The following is a 14361-nucleotide window of genomic DNA, read 5'->3' as shown; positions in this document are numbered from 1 at the left end:
AATCTCGTTTGTTCCTTTTCTAATTCGAGACATCGTTCGACCTTCTCCATTTCTGGACAAGGCTGGTTCAAGTCTACCATGTTGACTCCCAAGCTAGGACCTTCAACAATCCTTACCTTTTCGAACTTGACTCTAAGGACTTCAGTGGCCTTAATCATTTTAGCAATTGGGCCTTCAGTAGTCCTTAATTCATCAATTCTTACAGATAAACCTTCGACAGGAGTGTCAAAGGTAACCACGTTAGTGAGGCTTTCAGTAGCCTGTTCCCCGACCATGACAAATCCTTCGATTTCTTTGATCCCATCTTCTTGCTCCATGTCGAACCCAATAATGTACACCATATTGACATCACTAGGTTCACCATAGTTGGTCTCCGCAACATTGAGGGGATCAGTGTCAACCTTCATGTGACTCTTAGCTTTTTCGCCAAACTCCAGCCTTCCCTCCCTGGTAGCATTTTGAATAACATCCCTGAGAAGAAAACATTGTGAGGTTTTGTGGCCTAGAAAGTTATGATATTTACAAAAACCTCTTTTCTTTTGTTGTTCTAACGGAGGAATTTTGGTATTAGGAGGCACTATCATTTGGCCATCTTTTACTAACAAATCAAAAATCTCATCACATTTGGTTACATCAAATGTGTAAGTTTTCTTAGGGAACTTATCACTCTTTTCGGTTTCGATAGGGTTCTTCCCATTTGAAGGGGTAAGCATTTTTCAAGAGTATGGTGGTGCTTCTTTTAGTTCAGCCAAATCTACTTCACACTCTTCGAAACCATATGGATCATTGAAGATCTCTGGTTCCTCTTCTTCGGCTTCGACGTAAGCCACCCTCTCTTTCTTCTAATTCTTATTTGCTCTGGACTTTTTAGCTTTTAATCGTTCGACCTGTCAAACTCTATCCGCTAGTTGGGCCATATCTCTCAGATATTGAGTATCTAGTTTCTTTCGAATAGAATAATCTAGTCCTCTAGCGGCCATTTCGACCAGTTCATGCTTAGGCACTACTGTAAAGCATCTAGATTTTAATAGACGGAACCTATTCAGGTAATCATCTATTAGTTCAGTGAATTTTCTCTTGATGCTGGCTAATTCTTTGAGACTTAATTTAGATTGCCCCGTTTAGAATTGCTCATGGAATAATCTTTCCAAACGAGACAAAGCATCGATGGTTCCTGGTGGGAGTGTAGTAAACCATGTGAATGCATTTTTGGTTAGGGAACTTGGGAAATATTTTATTCTCAAGCTTTCACTATTTTCTAAATCTCTTACTTCTGTCAGATATCTAGATATATGTTCGACAGTAGACTCACCAGTGTCTCTTGAGAACTTTGTGAATTTAGGGACCTTGCAACCCCTTGGTAATTCAGTTTGCAGAATATATTCTGTCAAAGATGAATTATAGTTTGGCCTCCTCAGGCTCGTGTTTAGACCATTCTGTGCCATGATCCTTTCGATCATGGTATTCAAATTATTCTCTCCCAGCATATTATCCTGCCTAACTCTATGGACTACTTCGCCTGCATTTTGATCTTTATTAACCACCATCACCCTTATGGGTTGTTCTTCATGAATATCATGTCGAACCTCTTGTTGTTCCACCCTTGCCCCCATTTTTCTTTCGACAACACCCTGTCTGGGTAGTTGACCCTGGTTAATGGTTGGTTATTTCTCCTGGATTACTGCCTCATTTTGCCTACATCGAACAGGCGCTTCAGGGGCACCAAAGAAATCTGTTATTCGCACCATCTGCGCTGACATTCGCTGGTAGGTTTGTGTGTTTTCCTAATTCATTCTATTGACATTTTGGATTAGGGGGGAGAAGATGATACCCATTTCTCGGACCAGGACTCCTACCATGTCATGGTTACTAGCATCCATTTGTTGCCTAAATGCTGCCTGATTGTTTGTCATCAATGTAGGCAGAAAACCTTGATTCTGGATATTCCGACCTACATTATTCATGCCAGAATCAGATGTTTGGATAAGCGAAAAAGTTGTAACTACAGGCTGTGTATATGTGGATGTGTTGTTATTTAATCCTGCCATGAAAGTGCTTGGCATTCCATATTGGGGTTGTTCTCTCCAAGGTCTGAATGTTTCATACCCTGGATGCCTAGGGGTCAAAGGCTGAGTTGGGTTCCTACATATGACAAGATAGGTTCAACTTGAGTATTCGACGGGATACTCGCTGCGCTGGAAGGAAAAGGCAAGTTTGTCGAATTGTTTATAGCCATGGAGCCCGTCGATGTAGGTATGGAATTGTTTGAGGCCATGGGTCCTGTGGATGTAGGTATGGCCTGTGAACCAGAGATTGCAGTCGATGCATCCGTCGAACTCGCAACGACTGTGCCAGATCCCTGTGGGGGATTTTGTTCCCCTTGGTTAGTTGTGTTAACCATCTTTCTGGTGTATTTTCTTTTGGGTATTGGTTGGTTACTGTTTGCTACTTTACCACTTCTAAGGTTCATACAACAACAACGAAGGTGTACTCAAAAGATAAACAACGAAAGACAGACATTCACACAAGAAAAAACTAAGTTTAAAACTTTGACACTGTCCCACTGGACGTGCCAATTTGTTTACAGTGATTTCTGGTAAAACAACCGCTAGTCTTCCAAATTGAATATTTTGGTAACTTACAGGATTGACTAGATTGATCCTAGGACATGTGTCTAACTTTTATTACACTTATGGTTGAATTCATGTTCTGATTCTACTTCGTTTGGCAAAGATATTGAAAGTTTCTCTAAATGTTATGACTATTTGAGAATGTGAATAAAAGTAACTTCGACTGCAAAACTCTAAATGATTAAAATAAAGGTTCAAATTGAAAGTTTAAAGGACACGAAAGACATATAAAATGATTCTGAAAACTAAAGACTTCGACTGGAAAAGTAAAGGAAATCGAAAGGTATATAAAGAACTTGTATTGATAAAGTAAAATAACTTTGAAAGATAATGATGGTGTTTCTTATACCTACATTCTCAACAAAAACTCTTTTCTCTACGCTGGTACTTTGAGTGTATTTGAGTGATTTTTGTACAAAGTGAACACCCCGAATCCTAACATTAAGACTCATATTTATACTAATTCGACCCTAACGGTCTTCCTACAGAAACATGCCACGTTTGATGTCTGCATGATCCTTTTGAATAATAAACTTCCACGCGTCTTTGATGGATGACTTGATCGATTTTGAATTCAAATCTTCTCTGCTTGTAGGCGCCAAGTCTTCGACGTCTTTCTAACAAAACTTTAAATTCGAATTTGCCAATGAACAATTTTATTTTAAATCTTCTATTCCTAAAACAACTTGGGCCATTGTTCAACTTCATTCAAATGAAGCCAAAAACCACCCAACTACTGTCGAAATTGCCAGTTAACAGTGTACCTGACAATATCCTCAGCCTCTCCTCTGTCTTTGGCTCCGCCTCTGCATCCACCATGTCGTTTACTCTGCCTCTAACGTCAAGTGTCCGACATGTCCTTGCACGATGTCGACGGTACAAAAATGTCTATCTACCACCCTAATGATACCATCCAGTATAAGAGTGAACAACTACCAACCACAAGCCTTTCCTTCCACTGACATCCCTCTTTGAGTCTGTAGTAGCTGTACGCCACTGTAGCCGCTCCCCAGTTGTACTCATGGATCCGTGCGGTATCCGATAAGTACCTCAGGTAAACAATTAAATTGAGTTTTGAAGTTGTTGGAATGTGTTGATTGTTGATGTTGACGTTTACCGCCAAACTCGAGAGAAAAAAACTTTTGTGGATTTTGATTTTTGAGGTTGAAAGAGTTTGAGCGTGTGAAGAAGAAGAAAAGTGAAGAATGAAGGAAGACAAGAGTCTGGCGCGAATATAAGATCAAATGTTTCCGTAGATGCATCACTGGAAGTCTTCCGTACAGGGCCGGCCCAAAGGCCAAGCCACTAAGGCTAGGGCTTTAGGTCTCAAAAGTTTAGGCTTAAAAAAGGCCTCACAATTTTTTTATTCAATTATAAAAATATATAATGACATATTAGTCACATATATAATTGTAATTGAGTTGCTAAAATTTAGGCCTCCCTTTTAGTCTTGAGTTCAACTCTTAGCAACCACAAAATTATTATTTAAAAATACATTTTGAAGGTCTCATTTTAAAATTTGATTTAGGCCTCTAAACTGGTAGGACCGGCCCTGCTTTCGTAGATGCACTTACAGAACAAATGAACTTTGAAATTAAAAAATGTACTTCTAAAGATACATCTACAGAAGCAAAAGACATTTTTGGCAGCGCGCATGATGCATAAGAAGCCGAAGGTGTGGATTAAGAATTTATTTTATTTTATTGATTTTTTATGGGAAATGCTAATCAGTGCCTTTGGGACACTTTTTAAGTGATTAAAATGGTAAGTTTTTTAAAAATTTATACATTCAATATTCAATATAATGAAATTGCATTAGAAATTGAAATCATAACTTTTATAAAAAAATATTTTCTTTATTTAATATGCTACCATTTTTTATTTATAGTAAGTGGCAAAGAGTTCAATATTGAACTTTTAGTTTATTTAAGCCTAGCCGAAGAGTAGGAAGGTCATAGTTTAAGTGTGTCGGAGAAGCCACAAAACACGGATCCGTTGTTGTTTATGAAAAAGAAAAAATAAAGAAAAAACATCCACTTTAGAAAATCTGTGTCTTAATAAATAAACTAATAATTAATTTTCACTTTATTATATTAACCCAAATCTAAATCACTTTACTTTTTCACACTGCCTTTTCATGCTCTCCCCTAGCTAGCTCACTCTCTACTAACCCCCTTCCTCTTCTACCACCACATTCATTGAAGCAAAGCTTGTTACTATTTTGTATACATAATTGAAAATGAGGGGTTCCTTAGGTGCTGTAATTGGAAGTTATACATCAAGTGATGGAGTTACTCAATTGGGTGGAATCATTAAGCAAAACAGAAAATGCAGAGATATCATTGCTCTTTTCATCTTTATTGCTTTTTGGATTGCTATGATTGTTAACTCTAGTTTCGGTTTCAACCAAGGAAACCCACTTAGGTAAACCTTCTCTGTTTATGGACTTTCTGCATTTCCCAAGTTTTTTATTTTTATTCCAAATTTTAACAAATCTGCTACTTTCTCTTTCATTAGTTAGTTTATTTATTTCAGATTTTACGAAAGAAAAAAAAACATTTTTCCTAGTAAATGGGTGTTTTGTATACCTTAGAGCATGCTTCAGATTGATTGAAATTCTGATTTTATACAAGAATTGTGTCAAATCATTAAAATTGGTATCTGTAGCAGGATGAGGGACATGATTTTTTTCTTTGTTGTTAAAATTGTTTAAGTTCTTGATCACTGTCTCACTAACAATACGGGTTTACCTCAGGCTTACTTATGGGCTGGATTACAAAGGCAATGTGTGTGGAGACAAGCATGCACATCCTGGCCTTGGTGAATTGGAGCTCAGATATTGGCAAAATCCTAACCAAGTTTATCAGAGTGGATTGAAGGATGGCCAATTCAAACTAGTCGATGCCCGTAGTATCTGCTTGTCAGAATGCCCTATACCTTCTGATGATTCCCTTAGCTGGGTGTGTGATTATCCTGAAGGAGATATTCGTCTTTCGGTGGAGGTTTGGATTAATAGGAACTATGATTATTATGAATTCCTTACACCTGAAATGAGAAACTCCTCTCTTCAACTTCAAGGCCCGTGTTATCCTGTTATATTTCCCAGTGTAAATGGTGAGTTATGAGTAAACTATATCTTACGGTGCTATTTGGTTATCAACCCGCTTTTCAATTTCTGGTTCTAAAAGAGTATTTTGTTTAGTTTACTGGAGTTGCCAGTTTATTGCCCGGGCATCAAACACATCGCTGAAGCATTGGGAGCAGATGGGTGGAGTTAGTATTAATGAAGACATTGTTATTGATAAGTCAATTCACAAGTCTATAAATTCTCGGTCAGCTGTCTTAAAGGTTAAATTTTTTCAACTTCCTACCACTGATATTGATTATTGGCCACGGCGGTTATTAGTGGCAATTTATGGACCTGCCGCAATGGTAAATATTGGCTGATATTGCGGGTTTTTCCGCCATAGTCCGCTATGACGGTGCCACAAAGCACCCGATATGGCTGGATTTTGACTCTCCACCATGGATCGTCACCTGCCATAAACAACACTGCTTCCTACTACTTTTATTGGTATTATGATTGTAAATTTATCCAGGGAAGGCACAACATTTCAATATCAATATTGTATGTCATGTTTACAATGCATTAGCTGCATGTTTGTGTCAAAAGTGTTGTTAAGTAGTTGAAGTAAGAAAATTTTGGGAGGGATTAAGCATATTTAGTATCGTTCATATGTATATGTGCTATAGAATTTAAAATGTGTTATAATTTGTTTTTACAGAGGTACATGGCTGACATAGGAAAGGCATGGCCTGTGCTGATTGTTTGTGGAGGGATTTTACCTCTCTCTCTGTCTGTGATCTGGCTCATGATGATTAGGCATTTTGTTACTGCAATGCCGTGGATAACAGTGGTTTTCTTTAATGTTCTAATAATATCAGTCACAATGTTCTTCTACGTAAAAGGTTAGGATCTCATAGTCAAGGCTATTTCAGTATTTCTAGACTCAAATGTGTGCCGTCTTATAAAAGTATCATTATACCGATGTAAAAATAAACTATGAATACTCCTTCTGAATTAACTTATTGTTGTGAAACTATGTCTAGACACTTAAAATCCAACTTTTTGTTTTGAAACTTACACTAGAAAAAAAGGATTCCTGGTGTAGACACAAGTTAAGCGCTCTACAGGTTTTTGCTTGCTAAGTTATTGTTTTATTTTTTTGTGATGTGGAGCATGCTAAGATGGTTTCAAGTTTTATTCTTGGAGATTGAATTTTGGCCATAATTATTGGTTTTGTTCTTATGCTATTTCTGTGCTGTTTGGGCTTTGGAATAAAAGTTTATACTTTGTTGGTGATTCTTGTTGAAAACTATTCTCATATTATTCTGTTGAGTTATATAGCTAAATACTCTCTGTCCCAAATTTAGTGTTAGGTTAGCATATAAAAAAAATTCCCAAAACAAGAGTCGTTTTACGTTTTGAATGTGCATTACTTGTGGTTTTCAAATTCTACCTCCAAATCGATACTATTGGCATCACTCTTAAGTCATTTTACTTCTCTATACATTTATGCCAATGGTTAATAAGTTAATAACCAATAATTAATAAGGATAATTTTTTATAATTGTAGCATTCTTTCATTCGTTTATAGTTTTTCTTAATCTGTGTGAAAAAACTAAGACGACACTTTGGGATATAGAGAAATATTTTAGTTTTTTCGTTTGGATTTTGGACAAACATCAGTCAAACAATAATACTGTTTCTTCCTACTTTTTCAGCTGGATGGATCGGAAATGATGCTATTTCTCCCATCATTGGTGAGCATGACCCTTACATCAATGTATTTGGGAGGGTGAGTAACATCCTATTTTGAAAATGGACTCATGTTTTTTGAAGTCTTCAAAGACATGATAGTTTTTTCCATGTGTATGTCTAACTAAATGATTTTATTTTCAGGAGTTGACTCATCTACGTGCTGTGACTGTACTTATGACTGTTATTATGGCTGTTTCCATTATGACTTCAATTGCTATCGTTCGACGCATCCTTATGGCAACATCTGTTCTGAAGGCAAGCATTACTTTGTGATATGAAACTTTAAAACTTATTTCTAAATTATTTTATATGACATCAGATCTGAAAGTGATTAGGTGTGATTTTTTTTACCTTATCTAGTGTTCCTATAAAATATAGTTTTACTTGCTGTTGCTATTAAGTACTAAGCAATTGAGGGTACACATATAGCCTTGTTCTAGGAAAATTGGATTGACTTATTTGAGTTTATTTACATAATAGGCACTCGTGAGACTGTTTGAGAGAGTTTATGGAAACAACTTAAGACATGTCCATAAGCTATTTTTTAGCTTATTTTCGGTGGGCTCTCTCTAGGATTGCAAATGAAAACAACTTACAGTTTATATGAAAACAATTTGGCTTTAATTTATCTTTTGTTATAAAAATCTTAAACACAAGCATTTATATGATAAACACTTGTGCTTTAAGCTTTTCATTAAGTTGTTTATCCAAATGAAAGTCATGCTCATTTTCCTTATTTTCTACGTGGGCCACAAAATCTAACAATGGTTAAACATATTTGACCATTCATTCAACTTAGATCCTCCTCGTTTCTGACAGTTGTATCCATAAACCGTAAAACTTTCTGTGCTGGCTTATGATATATATCATGATTATGGAACTAACTTTTTGCATATTTGTGGTCCCATCTCCAAGTACTGTGTTGAATTCGTACATCCAGTTGTCACGATGTTAAACAACTTTTTACCAAAACTTGCTGATAAAACAAGAGTGGTTCTTCAATTATTTGAGTCAAACAATTTAATTAATCCGATGCTAACTTTGTTCACAGGTAGCTGCAAAAGTGATAGGAGAAGTCCAAGCACTCATAATTTTTCCTCTCATCCCGTTTGCTATCCTTGCTGTGTTTTACATGTTTTGGACATCAGCTGCTCTCCATTTATTCAGCTCTGGCCAGATTATTCAGAACAACTGCAACTCTAATTGCTGCACATATGATCTTGTGGCAAAACGGGTGAACTGTGATCGTTGTTGTGGATATAGCATTCATTACACACCACATATTGGAGTTTCCATTCTTTTTCACCTATTTGGGTGCTATTGGGCTACCCAATTTTTTGTAGCGTGCTCCTCAACAGTGGTTGCCGGTTCTGTTGCCTCTTATTACTGGGCCCATGGTGAAACATCTGTAAGTTTCTATTTGCCTTAGAAGTTGTTCCTCATTGTTATAAGATATAGCATAATAAAGAATTAAAATATAGCTTATTCTGTGAATGATAGATTGCGGACCTATTTATGTCAGGACTCAGCAAATTTGAGCTTCATAATTGTGAAAAACATCTTCAAATGAAGCATGTAAAATACCAGTGCTTATTTATGTACTCCTTTCGGACCCTTTAACGGGTAGCTTTTGTAGACAAGAATTGTTTTTATACTCGTCGTTTTCAATGCTTCAATACAACATTGATATTTGTTTGTTAAAAATACCTTCCACGTATTTATTGCATTGAGAAGAATATATGGAATAAGCTAATAAATTGTTGAGAGTACTTATAGGAAAAGACAAATAAATTGAGAAAAGGTAGCAAAATTTGTTACTAGTTTCCTTAGTATATGTAAATAACCTAAAAGGAATGTAGGGGGTATTTGTTTTGTCTGACTTGAACTAGACCATCGACTAATTAAGCTTTTTCATTGATGCTTGAAAAATTATCTGTTGTCTATGTTATTAAATACAATTAATATTTCTCGATGCAGCACGAAATTCCATTTCTTTCAGTCTTTTCCTCCATGAAGAGGCTTATGCGTTACAGTCTCGGATCTGTGGCTCTGGGTTCTCTGATTGTGTCATTTGTAGAATCAATCCGGTTTCTGCTTGAATCTCTTCGTCGCAAACTAAAAGTATCTAGTCATGTGCATGACAGCTGGATAGGCAAGGCTGCATACAAATCTTCTGAATGTTTTCTTAGGTGTATTGAGTGGACAATCAAATCAATAAACCGAAATGCTTACATCATGGTAACTTTTGTTAATCTACATTTTCACCATAAACCATAGTTTTGGTGCCTGCTGACTGTTATATTCTTAATATATTGTTTCGGCTTTCTTGATGTTAACTTTAAGTGTGTTTTGATGCTTGCAGATTGCTATAACTGGCAAAAGTTTCTTTCGTGCGTCTTCTATTGCAACAGATTTGATCATGAATAACATTCTAAAGATTGGGCGTCTTAATGTGATTGGAGATGTGATTTTGTTCCTTGGAAAACTGTGTGTCAGCCTGTCAAGTTCGGTGTTTGCATTCCTCATGTTAGACACACACAAGTACAGTTCTGGGCATAACAAGACCTCATCTCCACTCTTCCCTGTTGTGGTATGTCTTTTTTATAATCATACATATATTTTAATGTCAAATCCATATATCTTGATATTCTAATTTTGTAGCTGTCAATTCCAATTTGTTAGAATATAGACTTTGTTTTGAAACTCAATAATAGTTCAAAACCATTTTGATTCTGCATAAGCCCATACTTTTTATCGTACAAATTGTAGAAATTTTATAAATTATATTTCGTTTCCTACATTTACAAATGAGAGATCACGTGTATGTATATATACTTATACACTAATAGGCTTATGCATTCAACACTTAAAAACTCTAAAACTCTACTCAAGCTGGATCACATAGATAATATGCACCAAGCTTGCTTCAAATAAGCTCAATCTTATAACCCGCGAGAGACCTAGTGGGATTATCAGCTTGTTGATCATTAGAACAAATGTAACTAGTTACAATATTGCAGGATTAGAATTTTTCTCTAATGAAATGACATCCCACTTAAATATGTTTGGTCCTCATGCAAGACTTCCTGAACAGAATTGCCTCCCTGCACCACTGTTCTGCGAGCCAATATGGCCACTGGGTTTCAACTCGCTGCTGGTGTCTCCTTCTAACTCTGGCGGTAGTTTGCCTTGCACGTCATAATTGCCAACAGCCTTCTTAAGTAAGGAACATGAAATATGGTATTAATATGCGATGTTTCAGGCAGTTGGAGCTTGTACGTCATAATTGCCAACAGCCTTCTTAAGCAAGGAACATGAAATATGGTATCAATATGCAGCGTTTCAGGCAGTTGGAGCTTGTACGCCACGGCCCTATGCGCCCCAGCACCTGAAAAGGGCCATAGTAATGAGGGAACAGCATGGGATTAATTTTGGCCCGTACCGTGAGCTGACCATGGGGTCGCAGTTTGAGAAAAACCCAGTCACCTACTTTGAACACTGTCAATCCTATGGCAATTTGCCTGCATATTCATGCTGTATAGAACCCATTGCAAGTGCCACTTCAGTTGCTAAAGAGCCTCATCCCGATCCTTCAGCTCTCTTACCTCTCCTGGTAGGAAACAGATCAGCACTGCACCCCACTGTTTCGGCTGATCAGCAATGAAACAACGATGAATTCTCCAAACACAGGTTAACGACCTCCGATTTGAGGATATTATGCAGTGCTCATTTTCAATTGAGTACCTTGCAGCCTTGGAACATTTTTTTTCTTTCTAAAAAGAGCTTAAAAAGATAGGGCCCCGGTCGCTAAGGGTTGAAACAGGGATTCCATGCAAGCACACCACCTCTTTAGTAAAGATTTCAGCCAACAATTTAGCGGAATAAGGATGTTTGAGAGGGATAAGGTGGCTGTACTTAGTCAATCTGTCCACTACCACCACCAGAATAGCCTAATAGCCTTTGGATATTGGAAATTCGGTAATGAAAGCCATTGAAATCTCTTCCCAAACCTTGCTTTGGAATGCCCAGAGGCTGTAGTAAATCCCTGGGGAAGCCCCAGTATTTTTGACGCTGAAGGATGTTGCAAGCTTTCCCAAACTTCTGGGCAGAATTGGTCATATCAAGCTACATGTTGATACATTCGGTAATAACCTAAATGTCCTCCTTGAGGAGTCTCATGAAATTCCTTCAACATTCTTGGGATACTTGTGGATTGTTCAGAAGCCTCCCCTTGAACAATAGCTCCCTATCCTTGTAGCCGAACCCTTTATTTTCTGACCTTTCAAACCCTGAATGAACTGAATTAGCTTGGCATCTTAGTGAACCTCATCAATAATGGTTTTGCTCCCATCCTGTTTGGCATCTTAGTGAACCTCATCAATAATGTTTTGAAGCAGTGAATCGCCTCCATACACAACTGGGCCAAACTCATCTTCACCTCTGGGCTAGTATTCATCACCTGGAATCAAACCTCTGCGTGAGCTATCTTCAAGATGGAATTAGCCTAGGAGAAAAGAACAGCATAAATGAAGTGCTAGGAACAGCTAAAATAGTTGCAGTTAATGGCGGCTTGCTATGAGGCAAGTAGGGAGCACAATGGTGATTGCAGTGCGAGAAGACGTGGCAGAGAAGGGGAGGAGAAATGGGGTCATCAGAGGTTGTGATATCATGTGACAGTTTTTGTCAAGGTGCAATTTAGTGGGCAGGCTAAGGCGGCAAGGCAATGGTTCGGAGGTGACTGCCGCACCGGGGAAGGTCTCATCAGAGAAACTGATATGTCACGAGAAAAGAAATTGTATAAATTATATTTCAATATGTACTTACAAATGAGAGACAAAATTATATATGCATTTACACTAATGGGATGAATACTAAGAGCTCAAAACTTACATCAAGTTCATTGTATAGTTGACATCAAGTTCTCAAATATAATGAAATCACACTCAACATCACGAGTTGTCAGAACCTTACTTTATGTTTGATATGATATAATGCAGGTATGCTGGGCTCTTGGATATACTGTTGCAACTCTATTTTTTGCAGTAGTGGAGATGTCAATTGATACCATTGTTCTCTCATTTTGCCAAGATTCTGAAGAACACCAAGGGACAGCACAGTATGCTCCACCTCTTCTCATTGAAACTCTTGGTAACCAAAGTGAGATGCATAGACTCACCCAAGGATCACAATGAAACTTGATTCATGTATAATTTTGGTGATTATGACAACATTTAGATTTTAATTAAGGTGCTTATTTTTGCCACCATAGTTCTGTTCTGTTCTTACTTCCTTTGTAAATATGTTTGTATTGTATGCATTTCTGGTCGATCATCGGGGTTACCTTTTGATACATGGATGGATCAGTTACAGAGATAGACAATTTATTAAAGACAGACACCCTTTGCTCACTTTCCTAACACATAATACATTTTAGAAAAAAAACTAGTAGAAGACCCGTGCGTCCGCACGAGTAAGTCAAATTTTAAGATGAATAATGTATTACAAACGCAAAAAAAAAGTTTGAAAGTTCGAATGAGGAATGTTAATTTAAGATTAACAAAACATAATATAGATGAAATAAGTCTATATATAGTAGTTATGTTAAAAAAAAAGAACATGGAAATGCAATAGTCATTCGTGTCTTAGTTAATTCGTAATATCACTAATAACTGAAAATATTTAAAAAAAAGTATTTATCAAATTACCAACATGATAAGTTTAATATGTCTAATAAATATAAATATTTACAAATATGACTAATAACTATAAATATTTACAAATATAATTGATGATTATAAATATTTATGATATTTAATTATTTAAGTAAAAAATATATTGTAGAAGACCCGGACCCCGTGTAAGCATGATGAGGTATAAAAGTCTTATAACTCATATCAAACACCAAGACCCCGTGTAAGCTCTTGACCAATAGCAACTGGTTCTCACAATTGACATGAGGCATTCTCTTAGCTTGAACATCAGTGATGAGGACATGGAGATACAAGACATAAATGAAGTAATCCAAAGCTTGGGAGGATTTATGACAAGGGCACGTGCAAGGAGAGTCAATGGTGCTCTAATACAATTTATGAACAAACCAACGGGAGAAAGGGATCAATTGAAAGGAAATGAGCCAAGACTTGTCATTTTGATCCAAGCTAATGAAGAGGGCATGTCATGTGGGCTTGCTGCCCCATTTTGATGTTTTTAATCAATTATGTTGTAATAAAATGTGTTATGGCCCAACTTTTGAAATTTTGGCCCAAAACACTTGTTTTTTTTTATTTTTTGTGTGTTTTTAAATATTCTATAGCTCATAAAGCTTAGAATTTTCGTGGTCTATATATTTATAAGTAAATAATGGGCTCAAGAAATCAATAGGTCAAGATTTTAAGGAAGGAGAAATAGAAAGGTGAGATTCATTAATCAAAGTGGCTATAAATTGCTATTATTCATCAAGGCAATTAATATCCACTTTCTCCACTACCTTTAAGTGTGTGACCTTTCTTTTTCAAACCATTATTGACTAGTTAGTGGGCTGAAGTTGTAGAATTTCTTGAGTTAATATTGTAAGCTACCTTTTACCTATAAATAGGGAGCTAAATATGAATGAAAGATAAGTTGAATTTTGTTAAACACTTTGTGTGATTTTGAGAGCTTTGCTCCTTTGGTTCTGGATTGGACCAAGTTTTTGATCTTATCAAGAAACCAAGTTTCTTGTGGTGATCTTCACTTAAGGCTTATCATCCTTTCTAAATCATAGAAAGAGTGTGGCGCCCCATTTCTATCCTTTTCCACCCATTTCTTTCAAAATTTTCCGTTGTTACAATTCTGTCCCAACCCCAAATATAACTTGTAATTTCGTGTTCCTTACTCTATATTATCATCACTAATCACAAGTTTCACAAA

At 36.6% G+C, this 14361-nt stretch overlaps 1 protein-coding gene across 1 annotated transcript; it reads left to right on the top strand.

The window, feature by feature from the left end:
* The first annotated feature begins 4718 nt into the window (after positions 1-4718).
* LOC131620332 (choline transporter protein 1) lies at positions 4719-12860 on the top strand. The gene is made up of 10 exons (XM_058891375.1): positions 4719-5054; positions 5386-5744; positions 5833-5978; positions 6416-6599; positions 7416-7489; positions 7594-7707; positions 8504-8860; positions 9430-9690; positions 9815-10042; positions 12450-12860. Exons 1-10 carry the CDS (start codon positions 4870-4872, stop codon positions 12642-12644), a joined length of 2103 nt encoding a protein of 700 aa, XP_058747358.1. The 5' UTR covers positions 4719-4869; the 3' UTR covers positions 12645-12860.
* Positions 12861-14361: the final 1501 nt, after the last annotated feature.

Source organism: Vicia villosa, linkage group LG7, assembly GCF_029867415.1.
Source record: "Vicia villosa cultivar HV-30 ecotype Madison, WI linkage group LG7, Vvil1.0, whole genome shotgun sequence".
Taxonomy (NCBI): domain Eukaryota; kingdom Viridiplantae; phylum Streptophyta; class Magnoliopsida; order Fabales; family Fabaceae; genus Vicia; species Vicia villosa.
The sequence above is the reverse complement of the archived record's forward strand: the minus strand, read 5'-3'. Positions and strand labels throughout refer to the sequence as shown.

Excerpts from the sequence above, each read along its gene's own strand:
- LOC131620332 (XM_058891375.1), top strand. The coding sequence starts at position 4,870 with ATGAGGGGTTCCTTAGGTGCTGTAATTGGAAGTTATACATCAAGTGAT. Across the intron at positions 6,600-7,415 it reads AATGTTCTTCTACGTAAAAG|CTGGATGGATCGGAAATGAT; the intron begins GTTAGGATCTCA and ends CTACTTTTTCAG. Across the intron at positions 9,691-9,814 it reads ACCGAAATGCTTACATCATG|ATTGCTATAACTGGCAAAAG; the intron begins GTAACTTTTGTT and ends TGATGCTTGCAG.